The sequence below is a fragment of the Oryctolagus cuniculus genome, chromosome 2, assembly GCF_051225735.1.
Source record: "Oryctolagus cuniculus isolate XC-2025 breed Fujian yellow rabbit chromosome 2, ASM5122573v1, whole genome shotgun sequence".
NCBI classification, from domain to species: Eukaryota; Metazoa; Chordata; class Mammalia; order Lagomorpha; family Leporidae; genus Oryctolagus; species Oryctolagus cuniculus.
Genome location: NC_142868.1, coordinates 131,170,401 through 131,193,688, shown reverse-complemented (window position 1 = coordinate 131,193,688; position 23,288 = coordinate 131,170,401). Strand labels below are relative to the sequence as shown.

At 37.2% G+C, this 23,288-nt stretch overlaps 1 protein-coding gene across 1 annotated transcript in view; it reads right to left on the bottom strand.

Annotated features, from left to right (window-relative positions):
• Nucleotides 1-10,978: 10,978 nt before the first annotated feature.
• Nucleotides 10,979-23,288, bottom strand: part of LRRTM4 (leucine rich repeat transmembrane neuronal 4) — an 807,195-nt gene continuing 794,885 nt past the window's right edge. Inside the window, exon 4 of the mRNA XM_008254190.5 lies at nucleotides 10,979-14,248. Coding sequence (XP_008252412.1) covers nucleotides 14,027-14,248 — 222 coding nt within the window. The 3' untranslated portion in view covers nucleotides 10,979-14,026. The remainder of the gene's footprint in view (nucleotides 14,249-23,288) is intronic.

Here is a 23,288-nt window from a genome sequence, read left to right as displayed (position 1 = left end):
TTTAAATAAAATGACAGAAAAGACTATCACCAATTTGTGATTCAATCTAAAAAGCTGTAGAATCCTATCTTTAGGAATTATTTACAGATCTGCAATACTGAAATGTATCTTTGTTTTTCAACAAACACAATTTCCTGCAAAATACATTTACAAACTCTCCATAATTCTGCTTTCAAAAGGTAACTGTTTACAACCAAATTAAAAGTTGATTTACACATCTGCCACATATAAACTTAGCCAAGCATTAGATTTCCTTATTTTCTTGTCCAAAATTGAAGGAATCACATTAATATTTAGGTTGATATTTCAATTTTTTATGTATTTGTCCTCTCTTAAAAAAGAGATTGAAACTGAAGCATTATGAAAGCCTCACAATATATTGTCACAAAGGAAATAGAAGTATACTTGAAGAGGAAGATTATTTCATCCATGTGATAGCTAGTCAACATTTCTCAAATTTCTACACAAGAGTAAGATAAAGCTACATTTAGCCAGGAAGAGTTGGATCCTCAGGGATCCAACAGCACTGAGCATGAAGAAGTAATGATTTTGAACAGCTACTTTATTAGCATACATGGAGCCAATTTACCTCGTTCACTGAAGTAATAAATAAGACCTTGAGAACAGACATATACAAATTAAAGACATTCCCTAGGCAAAGGAATTTATCTTAATTTTGATGATACATTGTTAACCAACTTCTTTGATTGCCTTGGGGACAATTTCTAGAGCCTGTGCCCTGCCTCTCTTCACATGCTCATTTTAAGAAGTTGATTCCTAGAGACTAAGGTGTTCTCTGAAAAAGCTAACATTGAAGGTAGATAAACAATACAAAAGGATTAAGAAGAACTAGACAATAAAATTGAGAAAAATGAGCAAAACCAAGGAAAGAATTTTAAGAACAGAAAATAAATAAGGATTGTTGTAGAAAATGGTATTTAAAATTACCACAAGTGGGGATGGGCATTTGGCACAGCTCTTGGGATGCCCACTTTGCATATACAATGCTTGGTTCTAAGCCTGGCTCCTCCACTTCTGATCTAGCCTCCTGCTAGTGCACATCCTGAGAGACCCTTTTCTCCCGTGGGAGAACTCAATTGTGTTTCTGGATCCCAGCATTGACTTGGCCCAGACCCCAACTGTTGCAGGCATTTGAGGAATGAACCAGCAGATAGGAGTTCTGTCTATCTCTTTCTCTTTGTTTCTCAAATAAATAATAATCTAAATAAGGCATATATATATATATATACATACATATATGAAAAGAAGCATTAATTTATGCATGCAGCAACTGTCAGTAACCCCCAGATTTCCACAGAGTAGGATAGTGCTGTGTGTGTTTGTGTGTGTGTGTCTGTATGTGTGTATTTAGTTGATAAAGCTTTGAAGATGGGTTTTCCTAGACCATGGATATGTCCATTCATTTGTTTTACTTACCAAAAGAAAGAAGACCCGAATTATAAGTTCAGACAGATATGTTTACCAATGAAGACAAAAAGAATCGATGAAGGAGGTAGGTGAAAATCATGTGAAAAGGTAGGTGAAAGAAGAAAAATATTGATTATGTAATATACTATGTAATAAAAACTTGGCCATTACAAAATACTGCTGTCATAGAAATTAGTGCAAATATCAGTCAGATAATTGATGGGCTTAAAGAAGGTACTAGAATTGTTAGTAACCTATGGACACTGATCATTTTGGGTTGCTTTATTTCTTTGTTGTTGTTGTTTGGAATGTTAACGTTGAAGACATTTCACATGTACTCACATGTACCAACAGGATATGAAAGTTTATTACTACATAGTTAGACTTCCTTGGAGGCAGATAGGGTATCCTTGTCCAGAAATTGATCTTGAGATAGCAGAGAAGGGGATTGGCTCAGGATTTATGGTAGTTACAAGCTGGGCAGTGGGTAACCGTGCACAACTGTTTGAACTTACCAATGGCACCAAAGGAAGGATACTCAAGCTTTCTTAATCATCTTACTCAGGTGTGGGCAGAAAGTGACCATCAAAGTAGGGTCAGACTCTTTAGTAGTCTTTCTAGGCCTAATCTAGTTTTCATTTCATTACATAAACAATAGCAGATATACTAGGACTATGGATATTGATAAAAAACTGAACAATTTTATTTTCAAGATTAAATTTAGAAGTATTCTTTTTAAAAAATATTTATTTTATTTATTTCAAAGACAGAGTTACATAGAGAGAAGGAGAAACAGAGATCTTCCATTTGATGATTCACTCTCAAAATGGGCCCAATGCCTAGGGCTAGGCCAAGCTGAAGCCAGGGACCAGGAGCTTAACCTGGGACACCTCTTAGGTGGTAGGGGTCTAAATGCTTAGGCCATCTTCCACTGCTTTCCCAGGTGCATTATCAGGGAGCCAGATCAGGAGTGGAGCAGCTGGGACTCGAACTGGCATTCATATGGAATGCTGTGTTGCAGGCTGCGGCTTAACCCATTACCACAATACCAGCTCCCAGGGGGCATTTTTTTACACAAGCTTTGGAACTTAAACCACACACAGATATTTAAGTAAAAATTAAAGGACTATTCAAACAGTCATTCTCTTTATATCAGGCAAAATCTTTGATTGTCCTTGGGGCAACATTCTTCCATGGAATAGAACTTAGAATATAATCTGAAGCAAGAAAATTAAAATCTACATCCAAATACAATTTTCTTGCAGTAATTTCAAACATGAAAATTATGCCATAGACTTGTTTTACTCATTCATTTTCTTTTGCTTTAAACTTCATTGTGATAAGAACACAATGAAATTTTTTAAGTATATAGTATAGCATCGCTATATATAGTCACAATTCAGTGCAGCAAATCTTTAAAACATATTCATAATACAGAACTGAAATTGTGTACCCTTTAATTAGCAACCCCTGACAACCACAATTTTATTCCTTTTATTGAGAACCTACTATATGTCAGCATCCAGAATCCTAGCAAATCTGAAAACCTTTGAGTAGCTCATAGGCTATTAAAAAATCCAGTAGAAGCTCCCTAGTAGTCCAATATTTCATTTAGGAATTGGAAAATTTGACAAAAGGTTTATATTTGATTATAACGATCCAGTAACAAAGTGAAAATTGGCAGAAATTGTGAATGAGAAAACGAACTCCAGGGTATGTTTTTCATCTCAGTTCCTAAGTATCATAATACAGTTTGGGACTCTGAAGATATGTATTATCTCACATGTAGTGAACAACTGTTCAGAATCGTATCTTCCAGTTAGAAGGAATCAAGGGGTCATCTAGTCCTAATTCCCAGCTAACAGAAATCACTTTGTACATTACCCCTGCAGTTGGAGATCAGATATTCATGATCATTGTTCAAGCACCAGGGGCTTCACTATTTGCCAAGATAGGCCCTTTTCTTACTTGTCACGGTTGGGAAAAATTTGTCTTCCTTTAGCTTCACTGAAATTTATCATTTTTGTTATCCTAATATCTTCCTGGAAATCTTTTAGATTCTCCTTTTGTGTTCATCCAGGGTGTAAGATCTCCCTCGCCTTCTAGATCTGTCTGTAATTCATTTCTTTGATTCCTATGGTTTAAGCTTCTAATTCTAATATAAGCAGAATAATCATTCTGAGTTTCATAACTAAATGTTTACTTGAGCCCTAAATGGCACATCTTAAAGTTATTAAAGCCTTAAAATCCAACATGGTCAAAAGAGAATTTATCAGTTTATACCACAAACTAAATCACCCCTCCTTTAGCTGTTATAGAATAGCATCAACATAGTCTCAGTTGCTCAAAACAAATTTAGTACAATCCTCAGGCTCTCTCAGCCATGTCCTCAATCCTTGTCCATTTCTAATGGTATACTCCTGCTGATTCTTCTTCCTAAGCCTTAAGATGTGCACAGGTGCCAACAGCTCCTTTCTCCTCAGGCTTGAAATCATAGTCCTATTATTTACTAGCTTATCCTTCCTGCTGGCTATCTCTTCATCAAAAATAGTGCTAAGAATAATTAAATATTTACTAAATAATTAAATACTTACTTCCAAGGGTGGTTGTGGCTCATAAATACAAAATTGTTGGAATAGTGTATAATAATTAGTGAGCACTTGATGAATCTTAACTATTCATTATTTTTTTCACTACTATTCTCATTGGCATTTTTCTAGTTACTCCTTCATCATTCCTCAAGTGCTATATGAGTTTCACCATAACCTCTAACTGGTCTAAAGTGTTATGTTCTGACTCTTTCCCAACCAGTTTTGATATAAAGTAAAAATCATTGCATTATTAACATCCATCTAATGACCCTCTAGTTGCTGGTAGTATAAATTCTAAACTCCTTGAGTTCAAGTCCAAATTCCTTAGCATTTTTACTGCTACCTTGCATGATCTGTCCTCTGATTACCCCTCTGACTTTACCTTGTACAACCTCGTCCCTTGTCTACTGTATTTGGGTTTGTTGAATCATTCCTTGTTCTTTCTTGTCTCTGGGTTGATTGTTGCCCTGCTTAGAATACTTATTTCCCCTTGCCAAATCTTGATGCAGCATTTACGCTGTGGCCAATTATATTATTCTAAGATGGGTTTCAGATCTACCCAGTCCTTCTTTATTGTAACACCTTTGGCATGGGACACGATGGCTAATGTTACTGTCTATAAAATATTTCTGGGCAGGCTGTAATTTCAAAAATGAGTGGCTGGGACATAAAAATGCTTATTAAGTACTCAATGAATACATTTAATAATGCTTATTAAATGCTCAATGAATATATTTAATAAGAGCTGTCACTTTTTACTATCATGACCTTTTTTTTTACATCTAGAAAAAGGAAGAGGTTTACTCCTACTTTTTATGTTCCAACCACCTCAATCTTTAAAAATAGGAATGTTTTGGACCGGCATTGTGGCACAATGCATTAAACTATTGCCTGTGACACCAGCATCCCAAATTGCCATGGGTTGAAGTCCTAGCTGCTCCACTTCTGATGCAGCCCCTGCTAATGTACCCGGGAATGCATAAAAAGATGGATTAAGTGCTTGTGCATCTGCCACCCATGTGGGAGACCCAGATTGAGTTCCAGGCTTCTGGCTTTGGCCTGGCCCATTCTTGACGATTTAGGCCTTTTATAGAGTAAACCAGTGGATGGGATCTCTCTGTCTCTGTCTCTGTCTCTCTGTCTCTTTCTCTCACTGCCTTTCAAGTAATAATAATGAAAAGGATAATAAATTGAAAACAGGAATGTTTTCCCTACCTGAATCTCTTTTTTAATGTAAAATTTCCAAGATTATTTGACAATTCCCTTATGATAGTTAGCATCTAAAAAGACTACTGACCATACTCTAGGTGAATTTCAAAATGTGCATGTACATTATCTGCCAGTCTTAGTCAAGCCATGAAAAAATATTTATAATACAGATTCTACTTATGTAGGAATTGATTCTTTAAAGAAAGAAAATTATTTATTGAAAGGCTGAGTTACAGAGAGAGAATAAGATCCTCCATCTGCTGGTTCACTTCCCAAATGGCCACAATGGCTGGAGCTGAGTTGATCCAAAGCCAGGAACCAGGAGCTGCTTCTGGGTTTCCCGCATTGGTATAGCGGCCCAAGTCCTTGGCCATGTGCTGCTGCTTTCCCATGTGCACTAGCAAGGAGGTAGATGGGAAGTAGAGCAGCCAGAACTTGAACTGGTGCCCATCTGCGATGCTGGAGTCACAAGAGGTAGGTTTACCTGCTATTCCATAGTGCCAGCACCTAGAAATTGGTTTTCTGTGCATTGTATACATAATAGACTGCTCAAATGTTGTAAACATATACTTTTGATGGAAATTAAATGCCTATTTTTTAAGAGTAGAATATTCTTCCAAAATGTTACATTGGTGGGTATTAGCTTTCTAGATCCACACTAATGCCCACATTTCTCTCCTAGTTAAGCCCTTCTTCAGATACATAAGTGGCTTCTAAATGTAATTTGTGAGAACTAACTCAACAGGTCCTCACCTTTGATTAGAAGGGAGAATATTTCATAATCTGATTAAACTGGGAACCCGTGAATAAAATGTTTCCTTTACTATGGGAATTGTTAAAGCTTTTAAAATGTTAATAAGCACAGAAACTGTCTAGAGGGTGAGTAGAGTAAACAGCTTTTCCTTAAGTTACCTGACCTTGGATTCCTTTTTGTGAGAAGTACATCATGGGATGAGAGCAAAATTGAATTGGGAAATGTTCTAAGGAATAGATATCTTTAAAAACATTAAAACACTTTATAAAACTTTCAATTAATTTCTCCAATGATCTTAAGAAATTTTAATATTCTATGTGACCAGAATAGAAAACAAACAGTAAAGTTTCTCCTTATAAATACCTTTGGAGTTTACACCCACTCAAACACCAACTGATCTCTCTCTCCTTCAAGCATTCCAATGATAGAATAAATTGGCTTATTTCATTATGTGTATTCTTCCTCCCTGAAAACAGATCATTGTAGTAGTATACTTATAGCTATTTCTTTATTTATTGTTGGTTTCCTGCCAACTATGGAATAGTATCCCTCTTAAAATTCATACAGTAATGCCCTAACTGGGTAATTATTTACAGAGAGGGTTTTTAAGGATGTAATTAAGGTTAAATGAGGTCCCTAAAGGTGAGGACCTGGGTTGATGGGATTAGTATCCTTACAAAAGGAGACAACAGAGTTTAAGCTATTTCTTGCTCTCTCCTTCCTCCCACCATGTGAGGACACAACAAAGAACTCAGTATTCCAGGGAACAAAGAAGGAGGTAGTTAGAGAATTTATTATAGGAAACATGATGAGACCATGTCACTATAAGTGGGTACTTGTTCTGAGCAAAATTAGACAGGTTCAATGAAGGATAACCTGAGATTCTGAACTTGTGTTTCTTATACACTTCTCAATTAAAGAATACTAAAGATTATGTAATATGGGTGTAGCAAATAAGTCTATGTGATGTCCTGTGACTTCAAAAATTAGAGCGGTACAGAGGTGGAGGTTCTAGGTCCTTGTCACAAGATCTTTGGGTTCCTCAAACAATCAGTTTCCACCAGTTCTTGGCTATCCTGGGCCTGCACAGTGGAGTGTATCTGCTTCTCTTTGCTTCTTTCCACTACTTAATTATCTGTACTGCTTTAATAGCTTCACCCAATTTATGGTCGTGTTTTCAGTTCTTCATGAAACAGGGACATTTGTTATGAATTGCATAACTTTCATTATTTTGGTTGCTATGCTTGTAGCTTTCTCTGTGGACATTCCAGCTATGATTTGACCAGCAAAGTTTAGATATGGAAAGCATTCATTATTTTGAACATATCTGATTTTTTAGTGGTTTTGTTACACTACTGAGTCATGTAAAGTTGTCAACCAAAAATTTCAAATTTAATTAAAATGTAAAACACAAAAGTTTACAGATTGGGTTAGCACAATTTTCCCCTTTTTTCAGTTTCATGACTTCAGTCACTTTGTAGTGCAGCTTTACCATACCTGCAATGAACCTGCTGATAACAGTATGTTGTGCAGGCCTCTGGCAGGTGCTTGAAACTGGCTGTGCAGGCCGAATGCCAACTTCTATTGAAAGCTTCTTCTTGGATTTTCCAGTCTCCAGAGTGTGAGAAAAATGTATTTCTGTTGTCTAAGATGATGGTATTTTGTTATGGCAGTTAGACTAGTTTAATTCACTTACCTGATTAATCCTCATCTCTTTACTCCTCAGTCACATTCCCTGTGCCATCTAAAATCAAGAAATGATTCTCCTAAAGGAGTTCAGCCAAACTTAAGCATTTGGATAATCTGAATATTTGTGATTCCAAGGAATAGCCATTGTATAGGTAGCCTTTCCATTATTTTCAGTAGAATAGCTTTCTTTTCCAATACAAAATCTGAGCACATGTCAAACTTTGCTTTCATATATTTTTATTCTCATGTCATTTGGACAAACAACGAGTACTGGAAGTCAAATTTTCATTTTAACACTATCCTGTATCCCCTGGTTCTTATAAGGAGATACTATAGGTCCAGTTCTGTTTCCCCAACTTTCTTCCTACCAATGCTTCCGTACCCTGTAAAAGGCGAACCTCTGACACAGAAAAGTGAATGAATGACATCACCCAAGTCCAGTGACTGATTAGGAACTTGTTAACTCAAATAATGAAGACGTTTCACATTTCTCTGTGCTTTTTAGTGATCTTGAACTGCTTTTACAGCAGAAAAATAGACCTGATCTCCTCCAAAGGCAGAAAAATGTAGTCTATAAAGAGAACTATTTCCCACTCAAAATACCATATTCTCATCATTTTAATTAGTTATTTTTATGAATCAGATAGATTTGATATTTGGTTTATTAATAGATTAAGATTTATTGTATTGCTGAATTTAAGAAAAAACTTCAACACATCATAAATAGGGGTGTACTATGTCATTTGTAGTGTAGACATGGTTTTCAGCAACAATGTACATGTTTTTCTTGGTCAACCGAGGAGAATTCTCTAAATCAACATTTCCCAAATGAGTTCTATAAAAACATAGTTGTGTGTGTGTGTGTGTGTGTGTGTGTGATTGTTGTTCGGTAATACATTAAGGAAGGTTATTATGGTGGAATATGCTTAAAAGATTCAGGGTTAGACAAAGTTAAATGATTTTTGATAGGAACATTTTGACACCCTTTAATTGTTAAATTGCCTTAAGAATTTCCAAAGGGGGCATATCATATATTCAACCTTTTCTGAATTGAATTTATTATTGTTGCTGCTTTTTTTTGTTGCCTTTACAGACAGCATTATCTATTAGTATTCCATAGCATATTTTAGATGCTGCTCTCTACAAAAAATGCATGGACCTTTTATATTACATGATCACATAATTCTACTATTTGTTTTTAATTGATTTTTATTTTAAAAAGTTATTTCACATTAAATCTTAAATAAATATCAAATACAAAATTTGAGTTCCCATAGAATAATTAGCCTAAAGGGATAAAATTTTCCATCGACCAGCAGTCTCAGCATCATTTGGCTCCTTACTAGAAAGGGACATTTCAGACCCCACCCCAAATCTGCTGAGTCAGACATGCTGGCATGGAGTCAAACAAGCTTTTTTATTTATTTTATTTATTTCAAAGGCAAGTGGAGTCTTAAACCACTGTGTTCCACAATGCTCTTCTCCCCATCTGTTTTTAAAAGTCCTTGGTGGTATAATGGTAATATTTAAGAACCACTGATCTTCCTTATTAGAGTAAGAATACCTCAATCAAGTAAAGTAGCAGTTTAGCCCTGGAGTACTATAGGTTAAGGACAGAGGACATAGAAAAAGATTGGCTACCTGGCAGGAAACATATCAAGATAATAGAGCACCTGTTCTAGAAATTATAGAAGTGAAATCAAAGGCTGTCTCAGAAGAATACATTGGGTGTTTGAAGAACAGGCCAGAGATTATAAGAGCAAATTGGGAACCAAATGATCAGGATTCACAGGCAGAAAATAGGTGCATGGTAATATGACAAGAAAAGGACAGTATTCAGTCTTCAAGGAACCATAGGCCCAGAGATGAATCAAGATAGAAGGAACTCAGAACTCTAGGAAACAAAGGAGGAGGTAGTGAGAGAATTTTATTATAGGAACAATGCTGAGACCATGTCACTACAGGTGGGTACTTGTTCTGAGCAAAATTAAACCTTAGTTTCAATTAAAGATAACCCATTTCTGAACTTGGGCATTTTATATTATTCTCAATGAAAGGAAACTAAAGGTTATGTAACATGGCCGTGGCAAATAAGCCTTTATGTAAGATCTTTTGGCTTCAAAAATAAGAGAGGTACAGAGGTGGAGGTTCTAGGTCCTTGTCACAAGACCTTTGGGTTCCTCAAGCAATCAGTTTCCACCAGTTCTTGGCTCTCCTGGGCCTGTACAGTGGAGTGTATCTGCTTCTCTTTGCTTTTTTATACTACTTAATTATCTGTACTGCTTTAATAGCTTCACCCAATTAGTGGTCGTGTTTTCAGTTCTTCATGAAACAGGGACATTTGTTATGGATTGCATAACTCTCATTATTTTGGTTGCTATGCTTGTATCTTTCCCCTTGGATGTGTGACACCAATATTAAATTCCAGCTATTGTTTGACCAGCAAAGCTTAGATATGAACATTACTTTTGTACATGTCTATGCTTTTTTTTAGTGGTTTTATTACACTACTGAGTCATGTAAAGTTGTCAACCAAAAATTCCAAATTTAATTAAATTGTATCTATTGTTCATAAAATGCAGAGGTTTACAGATTGGGATAGTGCAGTTTTTCCCCTTTTTCCAGTTTCATGACCTCAGTCACTTTGCAGTATAGATCTACTTTATCTACACTCAAACTGCTGATAAAAGTATGGTATATGAAGGCTTCTATGAGGTGCTGGATACACCCTCTCAGAGCTTTCTTTACAATCACATTGCTTTATTATTGAGACTATTTGACATTCTCTCACTTTACTTTTAGAGAAAATTTGAGTTTTTGGCATCCTGCAAGTGAGGGTTCTTTTTACATATTCATTTTTAAAAGTTCACACATGAAATATTGTTAATAGAGTTTTAGGAGGGTGAAAATTTAAACCACAGTTATATGTATACACACATCAAGAAAATCCCTGGGCCGGCGCCGTGGCTCAATAGGCTAATCCTCCACCTTGCGGCGCCGGCACACCGGGTTCTAGTCCCGGTTGGGGCGCCGGATTCTGTCCCGGTTGCCCCTCTTCCAGGCCAGCTCTCTGCTGTGGCCAGGGAGTGCAGTGGAGGATGGCCCAGGTGCTTGGGCCCTGCACCCCATGGGAGACCAGGAAAAGCACCTGGATCCTGGCTCCTGCCATCGGATCAGCGCGGTGCGCCGGCTGCAGCGGCGGCCATTGGAGGGTGAACCAACGGCAAAGGAAGACCTTTCTCTCTCTGTCTCTCTCTCTCACTGTCCACTCTGCCTGTCAAAAAAAAAAAAAAAAAAAAAAAAAAAAAAAAAGAAAATCCCTGATCTTAGATATTTCCTAATTGTATGTTTCAATAAATAAGAATAGGCTCAGCATTACTAAGAATACTTATGAAAACATTCATCAGAGTGTTTAGGCAATTAATTGTTCCAATCTGTACTGTGTCACATTAATAATCGCTTTTAGACATGTTTTAATGCTCTTGCTCTATAAATACTCCGTGAAACTCTTCAACATTGAAATTAGTACCTGTATAGCTTCCAGAGTTTCAATAAACATTATAGTATAAAATCAAATTAGTAATTAGGAGAGTCTTGAAATAAAGCATCACTTGAAGAGGGCTCTTTAACATTTCAACATGAAAAATAAGTAGGATCAGTGTTAACTGCTGACTTCTAGAAGACAAGGAAAAGTATTTATATTAAGGCTACAATTCAGAATCGCAAACCTTCTTCCATGTTGAAAGAGAAGGAGCACTCTGGGGCAATCAGATTACATAGCCACCATGTGAGTGGAACAGAACCAGTATGAAAGTGACCTATGTGACAAATTTACTCCCAATCAATTATGAACCAGATGGTAACTTAGTCTGAATCATGACTAACAGAAGCTTCTGCATCCTCCTTGGTTGTATCAGGCTTGCAACACAGAGATGATTGATTTGTTGGCTTAAAGGATCAGTAATCCAATATGTAGTTCATGATTTCTCTGTTGAAATACCACCATTTTTGAGCTATCCCTCATGGCCCTCAGGTTGGCATAATAGGAAGCTGGCATCAGGAACAAAAGCCAGCCATTGAACCTAGACACTGTGAAGCCCAAATCCTGCCTCTGATCAAGATTTTTCAAATGTGTCCTCTGATAAATCAGTCCTGCAGGGGATTGTGTAAAAGTTGAGGCGTATGGGTGGTGTTGGATAGATGGAGAAGGCGGGGAGGGGGCTAAGAGAAGCCTTGTAATTTAGATAGATATCCTCCCCGAATTCCTTATAATTTAGGAAGATCTTGAAAATGAATCCTAGAAGAAGAATCACAATGCCCAAGGATTATCTTTAATTTTTAAAATCGTAGTCAATTCTTTGTATTTGCATAGTTAAGAAATCATATATAATCAAGATTATAAATATTAGCAAAATAAGTTACCAGAATTTGATAGCAATGGCCCTGTGATCTGATGTGAAAAAAATTCCATTGAGTGAATGTTCCCTTAGTAATACATAATCTTTTTACCATCAAGATAGAATTCAACAATAAGTCTAATTTAACATTGTAGTAAAACAGAATGGCTTTGAGAAAAGAAAAAGCATGCTCTGTACTCTATGCTAGCTTGCTTTGATATGAAGGCATTTACAAGGTTTTCATTATAAGTTTACTTTGAGTCTAGTTTATTATTATTGGTTTACTTTGATATGAAGGTATTTACAAGGCTTTTGTGAATTGTTTTAGTAGAATCTGGAATTAAATGATTGGCAGCTCTCCACTTAGTTTAAAACCAGTAGTATCACTATACTCATACGTTAGCACACTTTTGAATGTAAAAGCTGTCCTAATAAAGGATGACAGAAATTTCATCATGTCTTTTTGTTTTCAAAATAAAATGAGGCAATTCAAACCAATAGCTGCATCAGGGGAATGTCCATAGGGGAGTCTGGGGATTGCTAGCTATAGCTCCACAGTATTAAGGAAGTCAATAGGAAATGCCTCATAATTCATACATGAATGGTTACCGTATTTGCTAAGGAACAGGTGATCACTGTGTCTCCTAGACAGTGGTCAGCTGCCATTCAGTTCTTTCTCTCTGATAAGTTCGTATGAACTTCTAACCTTTCCATGGATAAATTTTCTTAAATTGTTATATAATTCTCTAAAATAATTATGAACTATATTGGTCATAAGCCACATCTCATACTTCTTTTCTACATCTCTGGGATTTCCCTATCTTACTGTAGAATACACAAAAGGCACTTGATAGATTCCAACTGAATCTTACTGAATTGCCTTGATACATTTTAGAAGCATTCTACACTATAGAGATAAAGCACTCAACATTAGGTGGGCTGTGGTATACCAACCACAAAATAATATATTTATTGTCACCAATTTTTTTTTCTTTTATTGATAAAAACTACACAAAAGCTAATTGATAATTAATTTAAAAAGCAATGTTACACATTATCTTATGCTTAGAAATTTGTCAGCTTGGCAGTTTCGTTCATTGACCACATGGCCACTGTTCCATAGACTTCTAGTCCACTTGGGAATAATTCTGTTGGTCTTTCTCGATTGGAGATCTTCACAGGTGTGTCTTTCAGAATTCTACACAGTGAGGGCTGCCAATGGGGGAAAAACAAAAACACCTGGACTCTTTATATTGTGTACAACATGTGTCTTCAAAAAGCATTCACACAGACTTACTGAGTTTTCATTTTCATTTCAGTAGTTCTATAAAAGTTAGCAGTCAACTCTTTCCTTTTGTGGTCTGTAGTATAGCAAATTTGCTTTTGGAAAAACGTACACATTAATTGCCCATGTTTAGAATTGGAGACAGAATCACTCGACCAGGAAAATAAAAATAAAAAGAAACCAAAAAAGAACAGACAGCATTTTAAAGGAAAAATAAAACAAGAGATTGAAATAAAGTCTGTGAGTTGCACACACCTAACAAGAAAAACTGTACTGTCTCCCCCACTTCCCACCCTCCACCCCGTTGATTTGCCCCGTGTGGTTCTCCAGCCCTGGAACCATGCAGTGTAGAAAAACCAAATATACAAACAAATCTATTGATGGCTAGGGTGAAATCTATTTTTATAAGAACTTGACACTCTTTTACTATTTACATCCGAGAGCATTTCTGTCTCATATTTTAATGCAAAGAATGTTCTGTAGTTCTCCCGGTCATGCTGCTAGCGCATTTGCTGCCGTCTTGAAGGGTTTCTGCTTTTCTCTCTGCCACAAACGTTTTGTCAGGAATGATGAGCTTGCTGGACTGAGCATGTGCGACACCCACTCTCCTTTAAGATGAAAGCCCGCCCTTCCCCCAGGCAACTTCCCCAATGAAGAAGAGCAGGTTTCAGCGTTAGTTTGTTATTCTCTCCAGATAAATTGCCGGTGCTGCCGACCTGGTGATGGTGGCAATAAAGCTGTGGTCTCGACCTAGCTCCAGGCTGGGGCTTTCGTCCTGCTCGGGAGATACTGTCTCATAGCCCTTGTTGACGTGGAGTGGCTGGTGAGCCTGGCAGTACCCGATCACGGGCTGGTCATAGCTGTAATATGGCAAGGGCTTCACGTGGTGAGGCATCTGCATATGGGAAACAGAAAGATGAATTGTCTGGTTACTAAAATGCTTTGGAAAGAAAAGACAAACTCCCCAGAGTTTATCTTTGTTCTGTATGTGCTGTTTCAAGTCATTGACTACAATGCAACCTCTAATAAACTAATGATGAACATTTTTATTACTATTTAACTCATTTTGTACAGCATATATCTATCTCTAAATATACATACTTTTTGCACAGAGTAAACATCTTTTGATTTCATTTTCCAAGATCTTTCAACATTTCTATCTTCTGTCTTGCAAGACATTTCCATATTGACAAAATAAATGTTCATCAATATAGGATTTTAAAATATATTATGTACATCTACACGCTTGAATGCAGACGTTACAAGACAGGGAAGAGATACCTATTGTAATATGGCATGATATATTATTATGTAGAAAAAAGTTAAGATGCAAGAGAGAGTATACTATCACATGTAAATATATATATATATAAAAATATGTATTTTGTATACAATTGCATGATTCATTTCTCATTTTTCATTTCATACAATTCAAATCTTTATTGTTGGAATTTATAACTTTTGTTTAATTATTAAATCCCATAGATTATTTGGCTTGCAAATATTGGTCCAAATAACTCTAGAATCATGGGGGAAGGAACATCTTTGTGTTCATTAATATTCATTAATATGTTACTATTTGTTTCTATGTTAACAAGTCAAATATGTATCTAATGTTATTATAATAGACCTGGATGGTCATCTATGGAAAAGTAGATAATGTTATATGAATTTTGATTCTCTGGGCAGGGTTTTATTAAACCACAAATTTCTGATCAAGGAAAATGTATCCCAAACGTAGAAGAAGAAAGGTGATTTCTGAATTCTTGCTGTCACACTGGCAGATGTGAAGGCACACCTGCTTCGCTGCACTGTAAAGTTGGAGGCTGGGGTAGCTTTTAAACTCCCGCCCCAGTTCCAATTCCATTTGTTGGGTTTTAGGATCCTGGGGCTGGGGCTTTCCAAATTGCATTTTTGGTTTCTACATCTTGTAGGACTTTGCCAGTGGAGAGTGAGAGCAAGATGTAGAGGAGAGAGGGAATTACTCCCAGTATAGGCTTCCTCTGTTTATTGTTGCTCCCAACCACCACTCTACTTTGGCTGTATCAGTTCCTGCCTTGCACAGCAGATGGTATCTCTTGGTCGTCTCTGGGCACCTGCAGCTTCGCCAACATCTGATCTCACCAGACTCCTCTCCGAGGCACCAGGACTGACACCAGAGAAGAGGGAGGTTTAATTTCCCCCACGCTCTTCTCCTGGCGTCTATATTTTCAGGATTCCAATACCTTCTTTTGTTTCCTCAGTCTCAGATGTGGTCGGGTTCATAGCCACTTCCTGCAGCTGCAGTTTTTGTGATACTGTGGCACTATTTTAGCCTTTGCCTTAACAGCTAATAACGCTATATCCAGTTGGCAATTCTTTATAGAATCTTTTTGTGAAAATAACTGATTCACTGCCTCCTAACTGGATTATGTCTGACTTTCTGTTAAATTACAGGAATTTAGCTCTGCTGTTTAATAATTTGGTAGAGAAGTTAAGTACCAGAGGTTTTATGGCCTAATTAATCTGTAGGAAGTCAACTAGCTTTAAGTCTCATTTAGCAAACTTGTTTTCAGAAGTCATCCCTCTACATAATGTAAGTCCCTCAAATGTTCTTCAGGCTAGCATGATGGTTTTCATTCCAGTATTCTCATTAATGCAATGAATAGAATTTCGACACAAATAAAAATTGCCTTACATTTTTTAAGATCTAGATTAAAGCACTGTTTTCTATGTAAGATCAAAACTCATTAGTAGGTTATGAAATCAATTTAGTGCATCAAGATAAGCATTTAAAAATAACTAGAATATAAAGTAGTAGAGTATATGGTAAGTTGCACTTTTTAAATTTATGTGCATGCATCAGTGTGTGTATTGGGTCACACTGTGGATTTTTTGTAATTGAGAATCACAGTAAAATATTTTTAAAAATACTTGATCATGGTTGGATGATTTTTTTTTTTAATTTAAAACTGTTTTTAATGTTTAACTATTTGAGGAGAGAGAGAGTTCACATCTTCTGTTTCCCTAACTGCCCACAATAGCCAGAGGTTGGCCTGGTGGGACTGAAGCCAGGAGCCAGGAATTCAATCCAGATCTCCCATATGGGTAGCAGGAGTCAATTACTTAGTCCATCACCACATTAGCAGAAAGCTGGAAACAGGAACCTAAGCCAGGATTCAAATCCAGGTCCTATTATATGAGATACAGGCATCTCAACCAGAATCTAAATAACTAGGCCAAACACCCACTCCCGACTACAGTTTCTTTTAAGTGACTAGCAATGGGATGCATAAATGCCAAGTTCACTTTTGCTAAGTCATTGTTTCCTACAATGAATTTGAAAATTAAACCAATATTGCTTTGCTTTGTTTGATGACACACATTGACTTCTAATGGAAGGCAAACATTATTTTCAGCAACTCTTTTAAGAAAAAGAATTTCTTGTAAAACAAGATGAGAAACATCATAAATCTTGAATGAATTATTCTTAAAGGTTTGAAAAAAGCACATACTAAATCAAAGTTAGATTGATGTTTTTGACATTAGGCATTGATTTCTATGATGACATTGAGAGCAAGAAGAAACTGTAAGGCAACAGGGCCAACTTACTAGTTACTAAATGTAAAGTTAGGTCTAATCTACCTCACCCCAAATCTATAGATTTTCAAAAAACACGTCTTATTAATTTAGACCTCTCTATATGTATCAGTACATATCCAGACATGAAATGTTTGTCAGCAAGTTCTATTTTAGGAAATTTCAAGATATTTTACAGTGTGTCAGATAGGTAGAGATATGTGTGATTGGTGTCACAGGTCACACAACCCTGAAAAAGCAGAGAAATGGAGCCAACACTTCACTATGACATTTCATCAAGATGAAATTTTGGAGAGGATCTTCCAAAGAGTAATGTAGTTCACTTTTAGTTTTTGTTGTTAATAGGTGGAGTAGCATACCTTGAAAACATCCTAAGAATTTTAACAAATGATTTCCAAATGACAGTAACACGTACTGGGTACACAACATTTGTTCCACAAATCATTTAAAGGAGTAACTTATCTTTTCCACAATAGCCAAATTACTCCATGGTATCAAAAGCCACTTTATGTAGGAGTTGTGGTGCTGCCCAGTGTCTTATGTCACCATGTATGCTTCCTCCATGTTTCTCCAGCCATTGCAATAGCGGATGCTTTGATCCACAAGGGTATTTAAGCAGTGAGCAGGTAAAGGCGTCGGGGACTTACAGACTCTTCTGCACAGCCAGGTTAATCCGCAATAGCTCAAATGTGAATATCACTGAATTCCTAATATGTACTGAAAGCCCTTAAATTTAAACTATAGTGGGAGAGAACAATTTCATTGCTAGGAAATCATGGTAATTGTCTGCAAATTAATTTGACTCAAATGTCACGGAAGCTGCATTAACCACAAAACTTTAGGTTTAAATAGAACAACATTTCTGAACTCAGAGCATTTGTTTTGCTCTAAGAGTTGGACTAGCTTATTTATTGTTTTTGCTGAGAGATTTGACACAGGCATAGAATCTCTTCCACGTTGGCAACCTTCATAAAGTTCCCTCCTGCACAAGCAACCAAAGGCAAGAATTCAAAAGCAAATAAATTGGCAAGCTTTGAAAGGATATCTGATATGTTTGTTCATTTACTCTTAAAATCTATTCTTTAGGGTACTATGTAATCAATTGAATTTGTGGTTTCTGAGCAGCTAAGAGACTGAGGTCTTGTACTTTATAGTAATAATGTACAGTACATTAACCACCTGGGTCCCTGAGTGTATCATTGTTTCTTTTCCAGTAGTCAAAACAAAGTATCCTTAAGTTCCACTTAATGCGGGTTTGGTATTTTTGTAAATGTGTTCTCAGAGCTTTCCCAAATGGTCCCAAGTGTTCCAGCAGCTCTCTGATGGACTCCACTCTGGAGCACAACACCATTTAAGGATGTTCTTATTAGTATGCTTGACTACTCATTGTCTGCACCGGCAGCTGCACTTTATTTACAGAAAACGGGTGTTTCACATAGAATAAAGGTAAGACAGTGGGGGATATATTATACCATACTGAAATTCTGCCACTTGCTTCACAGAAGGATATGCACACTGTAACCTTAATCACTTTAAATTTGTCCTTTACAGAAGCGTATTTTATAACTAAGTCTGAGGCAGGTTACAAAGGAGCAGAAACATTATTATGACTAATTACAAATCACTCGAATCCTCTTGAGTTTCCTGTGACTCCTTTGGAATTAGGGACAATAGTGACACCTCATTTACCTTTATAAATTTCAGATAACCTTAGACATGTTCCTTGATTCTCAAGAAAGAAGGAAGGTACGGAAAGGACAAATTCGTATTACACTTCTAATCAGCCCTCACTGTGTCTGTCCTGGAAATGTGCCTTACCTTTTGTCTATTCAGAGGGATGCAAAGACATGAGTGGGTCACAAGGTAGCTCAATAACCGCAATTTGCAATCCTACTTGGTGCACTAAGAAGTTTAGAAACCTCAGTGCATATTCTAAAAATGTCATTTTTCCTTTTTCCAGATTATGATTTTCTTCCAACACCCCAAAAGAAGTAAAAGACAAAATATTCCTCTCAAGCACAGGAGCTAGCAGTGTTAGAGACTCAAAGAGAAGTCAAGGAAAGAGAATTTTTTAAATCTTCAAAGGAAGGACAAAATTACAGAGGTATGTGGGGAGCTTTAAAAACTGAAAAGCAATTCACTTCCTATATTTTTATATCTATAAAATTTATATCTAAAATGAGAAATGAATATGTCTATATACTAAATGTGACAGCAATATGAAATGGACTCTTGATATATGTGATCATGAAAGGCTTTTGAAGTTCAGTGTTGTTATGAGCATGAAATTACAATATTGTTAACCCTCTATTCCCAAAGGTATTAGCATTAGTCTTAAGTAGTTTAAGAGACTGATCATTCTAAAATTATCTTGAACTATCATTAGTCTTATTTATTAACTTTTCATGAACATTGTTCACATTTCAGTATGAGTTCTTTCAATTGAAGTCATAAAAACTTGATTTTCAATTTCCTAAATGGCATTTGGTGTCTAATTTCCAGAATTAAAGGGTAGTGGCTGACTACTCAGACCCTTTAAAAGTACCATCATATAAATCCAGATGAAGAATTCAATACAGTTGAATTGCTTAATGAAGGTGGACATTTGGTTTATTGGAAGTGAAATTGATTAAAAAAGAAGGGCAAGAGCCTAAATGAATATGTGACTTTGACTTCATTCTATTTATTACATTAGTATGTGACAAGAATGAACAGGAGAAAAGTCCATGGAAGCAACTTTAGCTGGTGTTATTTTTTCTAGGAATTTTGACTAAAGCTGATAAAACTTCAACTCATTTTAGTTGGATAAAAGGAAAACTTAAATACTTTTTGTATTGCAAGAGCCTAATCTGAGGGAAAAGACAAGGCAACAGTGACTTTAAATAACTGAAAAGGGAATGTGAATGTTGACAGATTTCCCTCAAGTAAACCTGCATGATAATCCTAGTTCTTTATCTTCATATTCTGACTACCACCCATGCATAATCAAACACTGACTATGTTGGCTCCCAACTCTTACAGGTTCTCTGCACGACAGAATGCACCAGGGCAATTATTATTCCAGTTCCTGTCTTCAATAGGTGGATTCTACTTACCCAGCCTTGAATACAGGCTGCCCTTATGACTTCTGTTAGCCAAGAGGACACGGTGACGGTGACATGTTAGCATCCCTGGAACCTAGTCTGGCTAGCCACCATGGCAACATGTCAGGTTATTCTGTCAGTGGATAGAAGGTCATGCAGAGTAACCGAGTTATCTTCAACTGCCATTCTCCATTTCTATCCACAGGAACTCATCACAAGCCCATGAACCCAGGAGCAAAAACTCAGTAGGCCTCAGATGAGGAGACACTCTTAGCCAAACCCTGCTTGTAAGGAGAAGAGGCACAGAATACAGAAGAGGCAGGGTACAAATTTATCCCCAGGCTAGATTTATTCAGAGAAAATAAATCTGCAGAGATGGGTGACTAGTTGCCAGTGTGCAAAGTCTAACATGTGGCAGAGGGCCCAGACCCCAGCAGGCTGGGCCTTTTTACATCTTAGGAGGGCTAGGGGTGGGGATGGCAGTAGGGGACAGCAGGCAGAGGTGAATACCTCCAGACAGGGTTTTTCAAGTGGCTTCTGGGCTTCCACGCCTGCGGAAGAATGTGGGGGTGATATCTAAAGACACCAGGGTGTGGCCGGCACCTTGGCTCACTTGGCTAATCCTCCGCCTGCGGCGCCGGCACACCGGGTTCTAGTCCCAGTCGGGGCGCCAGATTCTGTCCCAGTTGCCCCTCTTCCAGGCCAGCTCTCTGCTGTGGCCCGGGAAGGCAGTGGAGGATGGCCCAAGTGCTTGGGCCCTGCACCCCAAGGGAGACTAGGAGAAGCACCTGGCTCCTGCCTTCAGATCAGCGTGGTGCACCGGCCGCGGCGGCCATTGGAGGGTGAACCAACGGCAAAGGAAGACCTTTCTCTCTGTCTCTCTCTCTCTCACTGTCCACTCTGCCTGTCAAAAAAAAAATATATATATATATATATATAAAGACAATAGGGTGTTAGATCACATTGACATTCTATCTATCCACCTTGTATTGCCCCAGATTCACATACCTGGCTGCTTTGTTAAACTACACATTTTCATGTAGTTTTATTCATACAGTAAAACCAATATAGTATCTTCTACTGCCAGAGATGGATTGTGTTATGTGGTCTCTGGGATCACTCCCAGAAACACATGAAAAGATCTCAATTATTTTGACTTAGTTGCTTATCACCAAACCAACTTACTATACTTATAGAGTTCAAATACTGAGATTGGCTAATATTTGAACCAAGTTTGGATGGAAGAAATTGTAAAGAGAATGGGTGCAGACCTTTGGGACAACAGTTAAGATACCACTGGGATGGCCAAATTCCATATTGCAATGCCTCAGTTCAAGTCCTGGCTTAGCTCCCAAATCAACCTTCCTGCTAATGTGCACCTTGGGAGGCAGCAGGTGATGATTCAAGTACTTGCCTACCTGTCACCTGCACTGAGTTCCTGGTTCCTCACTGTGGCCTAGCACAGCTTTGGCATAGCAGACATTTGGAGAGTGAATTCAATTACTCACCAGGTGGGAGATCTCTGTCAAACTGCATTTGAATAAAATAAATAATTTTTAAAGACTCTAGACAAAAAACAGTTCACTGTTTTAATGACCAGAAAACCAAACCAACAAAACCTTCCACAAAAACAAAGAAACAAAAACCTGGTGTAGGTTAGCGCCGTGGCCTGAAGCACCAGCATCCCTTATGGGCACCGGTTCTAGTCCTGGCTGCTCCACTTCTGTTCCAGCTCTCTGCTGTGGCCTGAGAAAGCAGTAGAGGATGGCCCAAGTGCTTGGGCCCCTGCACCCGTGTGGGAGACCCGGAAGGAAGCTCCTGGCTCCTGGCTTCCGATCGACACAGCTCCTGCCGTTGCGGCCAACTGGGGAGTGAACCAGCAGACGGAAGACCTCTCTGTCTCTCTGTCTCTGCCTCTCCTCTCTGTGTAACTCTGACTTTCAAATAAATAAATAAATCTTAAAAAAAAAAAAAAAACACCAAGAATTCTTCACAGGTAGAATATAAGATAGAAGATGTAATTATGTGATATTTGTATTAAATAATTTTATGCCTTCTCTATAAGATATCATTATGCCATTATTTTTATTAAATAATTTTATGCCACCTGTCCTTATGCCAAAAATCCTGAGCCACTGCACTGAGCTGCAAAATTGACAGTTTCCACAAACCCGTCTTTCATCTGTTTTCAAGTGAGAAGATGAAATTAACAATCAGCTTCCATTGATTTTGCCTTTTGAATTTTGAATATCTGAAGATATTTATAGCATAAAGAATGGTACAAGGTACGTAAGGAATCTAAATAAAGTTTTAGGACTTAAATATTTAATCTCATTTTACAAAGAAACATTCTCTCTTTCAAGGCAGACTTGCTTCTTAGGAAGTACCAATATTATAAGCATTAATTTCTATTATTTAAAAAGTACAATTTTCACTGATATGTATAAATTATTAAATAGCATATTTTAAAACATTATTTTGAAAAACTTCAAAAATAGATTTTAACCTGCTCACCACAAAAGAGTGATAAATTTGGTAAGGTGATGAGTGTGCTAATTAACTGGATTGATCCTTTCTAGAATGAGTATGTAGTTAAAGATGTCATATTTTATCCCATAAATACATACAATTATTATTTGCCAATTAGAATATCAAACCAAAATATTTTAGACTCAAGAAAGAATAACTCTTCTTTATGTATACTTGAGCCTTAATCTTTGATTACTAGCTCTCCAATTTACCATTCAAATTAAAAAGGTCTTTTTAAAGATTCATTTATTTTATTTGAAAGGCAGAGATACAGAGAAAAAGAAGAAAGAGAGGGGGAGAATATTCCAATTGCTGGTTTCCTCCCCAAATGGCTGCAGCTGTCAGGGCTGGTCTAGGCCCAAGCCAGGAGCAAGGAGTCTCCTCTGGGTCTCCCTCCTGGGTTCAGGGGCCCAAGCATTCAGGCCATCTTCTGCTGCCCTCCTAGGCACATAGCAAGGAGCTGGATGGGAAGTGGAGCAGCTAAGACTCAAATTGGTCCCTATATAGGATGCTGGCACTGCAGGCAGAGGCTTAACATTCTATGCCACAGCACCAACCTCAAGAGATTTTTTTTTTAAACATAGGGTGTTTTTAGTTTTTTGTTTGTTTTTGCTATCACCAAATTTCTCCAAGTTAGAGAGGAGAATGGTTTAAAGAGAAATTTTACTACCATTTTAATTCAATGCAGTTCTAGGAAAATACTGATTTGGACTGGAGAAAGATTGTTTATAGAGCATGAATCTA